This window comes from Drosophila takahashii, chromosome 2L (genome assembly GCF_030179915.1).
Source record: "Drosophila takahashii strain IR98-3 E-12201 chromosome 2L, DtakHiC1v2, whole genome shotgun sequence".
Lineage (NCBI taxonomy): Eukaryota > Metazoa > Arthropoda > Insecta > Diptera > Drosophilidae > Drosophila > Drosophila takahashii.
The window spans coordinates 24,627,958-24,633,494 of NC_091678.1; the positions used below are offsets into that span (position 1 = coordinate 24,627,958).

At 39.7% G+C, this 5,537-nt stretch overlaps 1 protein-coding gene across 1 annotated transcript; it reads right to left on the bottom strand.

The window, feature by feature from the left end:
* Positions 1-3,200: 3,200 nt before the first annotated feature.
* Positions 3,201-5,174, bottom strand: LOC108067301 (uncharacterized). The gene has a single exon (XM_017156262.3). The coding sequence runs from the start codon at positions 5,106-5,108 to the stop codon at positions 3,258-3,260; it is 1,851 nt and encodes a 616-aa protein (XP_017011751.2). The 5' UTR covers positions 5,109-5,174; the 3' UTR covers positions 3,201-3,257.
* Positions 5,175-5,537: the final 363 nt, after the last annotated feature.

Sequence of the window (5,537 nt, forward strand, 5' to 3'; positions counted from 1 at the left end):
ATCTATCTCCCTCGCACTCCCTTCAGCTGAGTTACGATTATTAGTCGGGACACCAACCCGACACAGCGTTCGCACTCCCTTTAGCGGAGTGACGGGTATTAGATAGTCGGGACACCAACCCGACTATAGCGTTCTCTCTTGTTTTTAACTTGATATGGGGCCAGGTAAATGTGATATGGTCGAAAATGTAAGAACAAAAATTTTCATTATTCCTGACCAAAACTTATTCTAGTGCGAGCGAGAAAACATGCTTGAAGTACTTCAGTTCGAATTTCGAATACGTCTTTCTCGCTTCCACTCAAGTCATTTTGCTCGCCATATTGATTCTTGCGCTCTTTTTCGAAGTTAGAGAATCTCCGAGAGAGAGAATTCGGCAAAATGATATTATTTAATGTAAATTTTATAAATATTTCAGGTAAAATTGATATGAGTAGGAATAACCAGAAAATTACCTGGACCTATCGATTTTACGGCGACGTGCTTTTTTTTGTGTGTAATCCAAAATTCATTTTATAGCCACAAACAGATCATAACTAAGAAAAACAAGAGAGAACGCTATAGTCGGGTGCCCCGACTATCAGATACCCGTTACTCAGCTAAAGGGAGTGCGAAGGAGATGGAGAAAAACTTTGATCCGCCGTAACTTTTTAACGAATGGTCCGATTTAAAAAATTTCTTCAACATTTCGATAGGTATTGATAAACACAATAAAACTGCATTTTTACTTTTCCAAAATATTGAAATTTTTAAAATCGTATATAAGCGTTAGAGGGGGCGTGGCACCCTTTTGAAACAAACTTGCGCTGCGTAGGAACTCCTAGAATCTGCATGCAAAATGTCAATCTTCTAGCTTTTATAGTTTCCGAGATCTCAGCGTTCATACAGACAGACAGACGGACAGACAGACGGACAGACAGACAGACGGACAGACGGACATGGCTAGATCGACTCGGCTAGTGATCCCGATCAAGAATATATATAGTTTATAGGGTCGGAAACGCTTCCTTCTACCTGTTACATACTTTTGCACGAATCTAATATACCCTTTTACTCTACGAGTAACTGGTATAAAAAGCAGGCTACAAAATAACGATCAGGGGGCTTTATAAACCATTTTACATTTATCAGTTCGTCAAACTGAAATTAATACTAAAATTGAGTTTAAAATTATTTTCTTACTGGTGGCTTTAATATATTATTTTTTATATGTGTATAATTTACGTTTTAAGCAACGACATACATTTTTACCATGAATAATAAATTTGTATTATAAGAAAATTATAAAAACTTAGTTCCGGAACATGAAATATTTAGTGTAAGATAACAGATAAAAACAAAGATTTAATCTAGAGGTAAATGATTAAAAAATATTTTGAGAAACTTAAGGCCACAGCAGCAAAAGCTACAGTTAGTTGTATACCAGACAGTGCTGCCATCACTCAGCTTGAAAAACAGGACAGATAAGCCACAAAAAACAGGGAAAAAAAGGACAAAAAATGTAAGAAAAGGACAAAAAAAGGACAAAAGTTAATGTGCCTACATTTTTCTGTTTTTACCAATGGGTTCAACTTTTTTCCTGGGGCTTAAAACAAAAATGTTTTGATGCAAAGTTGTTCCCCAATCAAAATTAATAATAACTGCAAAAAAAAAAATTTCAAAATATTTTTCCTTGTATTTTTTTATGATTTTTTGAATGGAGACCTCTCAGTAAAATTTTGTATGAAAAGGAAGAAAAAGCGGCAAAAATAACTATTAATTTTGATTGGGGAACAACTTTGCATCAAAACATTTTTGTTTAAAGCCCCAGAGAAGAAGTTGAAAATTTGACTTTCAAAAAAAATTGTCTAATTTGCCCACTTTTCAAAGGGTGCTTAATGGGTTAAGAAAATTGTTGTGTCATTTAAACGGAATTGAAGTGCTCTTTCCATAGGTGCCAAAATGTTTATATTATAAGTTCAAAATATGAGTACAGTCAACATTCAAATTTGTGAAAATACTTTTGATTAGGGTTGTATATTCGTAATACAAAACGAGGACGGAAGCTAACTTCGGCAAGCCGAAGTTTTAATACCCTTGCAGATTTTACGAATTAAAACTTGACTAGACTAGCAACATGAATTAATAAACAACAAAATATTTTATAATTGAAAAAATAAAATTTTACAATTTTTCACCCTATTGTTCCTATGGGAGCTATGAAGGTACGCACAAAAAAATACGATTTGGAAAGTTTCATGGGAATAGCTAATATTTTGCGCGAAATATCCTGAAAAACGTCAAATTTTGACCGATTTCACCCTATTGTTCCTATGGGAGCTATAAGATATAGACGTCCGATCGGCACGCGCTTTTACCCTGATCAAGGTACGCACAAAAAAATACGATTTACAAAGATTCATGCCAATAGCTCTTACACTGAGCGAAATATCTTCATTTTTGTGAAAGCTATATCCGATTGTTCCTATGGGAGCTATTGGATATAGACGTCCGATCGGGTCGGCTTTCAAACTTGATCTGCGTACACATGTTTTAGGACGACTGTGAAAGTTTCAAGGCGCTAGCTTTTAAACTGAGCTCGCAAACGGTATTGAAACAGACATACAGACGGACAGACGGACAGACGGACAGACGGTCAGACGGACAGACGGACAGACGGACAGACGGACAGACGGACAGACGGACAGACGGACATGGCTATATCGACTCCCCTATTGATCCTGATCAAGAATATATATACTTTATGGGGTCGGAAACGTCTCCTTCACTGCGTTACAAACTTCTGACCAAAATTATAATACCCTCTGCAAGGGTATAAAAATTAAATATCTGCGTCAAACCCGAAAAAGAGTCGTTCAAATCTGAATTTTTTTTCTGACAAAAAAGCAGAGAGTAAAAATTAAGAAATTTTAAAAGTGCTTTCCTCTTTTTTTTGCTACAGAAAAAATCGTACTATAAAGAAAATCCATCGACTGCTTTACGTCTCTTTGATAATTTGTAAAAAGAATTATTTTTTAAGTGCCGAACTGTAAGAATGATGGTTAAAAAGGCATTTTAGCAAATAAAAACAGGTTTATACACTTTCGACTAGCAAAAATAACACTCAAAACCTTTTTTTTGAAAAAAGGATAGATTTCCGGATAGGGGATGTTTGAAATTTTTTCCGGATAAAGCCGTTAAAAAAACTGATACCAGAGAATAAATAAATAAATAATTTGTTAAATTGAGTTTATTTGCTTTAAAGCCCGCCTTCCAACTACTTAAACGCAGGAGCAAAATAGTTTGAGGTCCGGATCGCTGACGCAGTGAGACTGGGCCAGATAGTGGTTGACGCGACTGATGGGGCTGGTCAGGAGTAGGACGTCCGACAGACGAACGGTGGCCTCGAAGATTCCATTCCCGGGGGTTGTTCGCACCCTCAGCCTCAGTTCGTAGACGAAGGACTCCTCGCCGAAGTCCAGGAAGTGAGCCAGGAGAACCATGTGGAGCTTGAGCTGGCGGCACTGTTCGAATGGCTTGATCAACTTGTTGATGGACTCCACCATGAAGCGGCTGCATCGCAGGACCAGTCCGTCGTCCGTGGGAACTTCGGTGAGATCGCGGCAGAAGCAAAAGAGCGATGGTATGTGGGCCAGGTCGCAGGTCCTGCGGTCTGGAATCGGGAGGAAGAGGCTAATGCCCCAGGGCATCTTCTTGGCGGAATACGACAGCAGGCTACTCATGCGGGTCGCGATCCTGGCATCCTGCAGTAGATCCAGATTCATCACTTCCATCAAGGTGTCGTGCAGATCGTAGGGTGTGATCAGGCTTTGGGCGTTCTTCTCGAAATTATCCATGGCCAGGGGGTATTTCTTCTTCAGCCATTCGGGGTATATGGCCACCATTAGGGGCTGTGATTCCTCCCGCATGCCCTGAAAGCTCATGCGATAGGTTCCGGCCCTCAAGCCATGATCGGACATCAGCAATACTAGTGTGTTGTTGAGGATATTGGCGTCCAGCAACTTCTTCAGGAGCATCATGTAGGGCAGGTCCAAGCTGCGGGCATATTCATAGTATTCCTGGACACCCTGCGACTGCCAGAAGAATGAGAAAAAGGGTCTTTTCTGCATATGTGGTACTAATTTGAGGATAAAGTCCCCGAGTATCTCTTGATACTTTCGTCCTGCCGAGCAGTGGATCATCTCCTTCAGGTCGATGCTGTAGCGCGTGTGATTATCCATCTCGGTCATCACAGGAGTCAAATCGAAATCAATGGGTTGTCTGGGTTTTCTCCACTCTCCGTTCTTATGGGAAAGAATTCCTAGTGCGTTATCCTCGCCATAGGCAGTGCCGTAGCCTCCAGTCTTAAAGCTCTGCCAGAGCCAAGCTTCCTTGTTCAGCAGAAAATCTGGATCCTCTTCGCCAGCACTGAAGCCCCTCAGAAGTGGCATCAAATTGGCATATGCATCCAGCCCCACTCGACTGTAGCCCAAGAATTTGGTGTGCGGAAGATTTTCCAGGAAGCCCTTGACGTAGGGAAAGTTTCGGAAAAAGTGCATATAGGCCATTGAGTCAATACCCAGCACCATAACAGATAGTTTTTCAGGACCTCGTCTTGATTTTGAATCGGGATCAGGGGGCGGCAAAAAGTAATGCACATCGTGATATTGGGTTTCATTCAACTTGTTCGAGCACTCGATGCGAACTATCTGCTGACCAGTGCCAATTTTAATTTCTTCGCTCGCCCCAATTTTCAGGTCGAAATGTCCATCCTTTGAGTACTTTTTGGAGTAAAAATCGCCTGCAGACTTTAGCCAATATTTGCAGTGCAAGTCCTCTTGAATCTTTGTTGCCACCAGAAAATTGCTGCCACCTTTAGTTATCGCTGTTATCAACTGTTTTCTGCGGCATCGCAACTTGTTTATCGGCTCGATAGCACAGGTAAAAGCCGCTGATCTTTGCAGTCCAGTTATATGACATTCGGAGGTATTGACAAAGACAAATTCCTCGGGTGCCGCAACTGGGGATTCATCTTCAACCAATTCCGTAAGAGGCTGCAGTCCAAAGTATATCAAAAAGAATAATCCGGTGAGAAGCATCATTGCTTTCATCCGCAGCAGCATCTTGGCCATTTTCCTATCGTTTGATATTTTCTTCTTTATTGGGATTCTAAACTAAGCCTGACTTTTGATTTCAGGCATACTTGGATAACTCCTTTTCAGAGAGAAATTTCTTCAATTGTTTTGGTCGTTTCAATTAAGTGGCATATAATTAATACCATGCTGGTACTGAATTAATAATATCGAACAAAGCCGCCTAAAATTACATTTGTTTCTGAAATTTATTTCCATACCTGAACTGTATGGAAAAATTAATTAAAATGGCCAAAAATGATTAGAAAATAGCGAAATGAATAAATAAAATAAAGAATAAATAAACTCAAATTTGCTGGCAATTGTTGATCCCACATTTCGATAGCAGCAGGGCCAGAATAAAAAGGAGAGAATAAAATAAAGCCACTAATAAATAAGGAAATAACTAAATACCATTCCAAAATAATT

What these genes read in the sequence shown, in the direction of transcription:
- LOC108067301 (XM_017156262.3), bottom strand. Translation starts at nt 5,108, where the DNA reads ATGGCCAAGATGCTGCTGCGGATGAAAGCAATGATGCTTCTCACCGGA.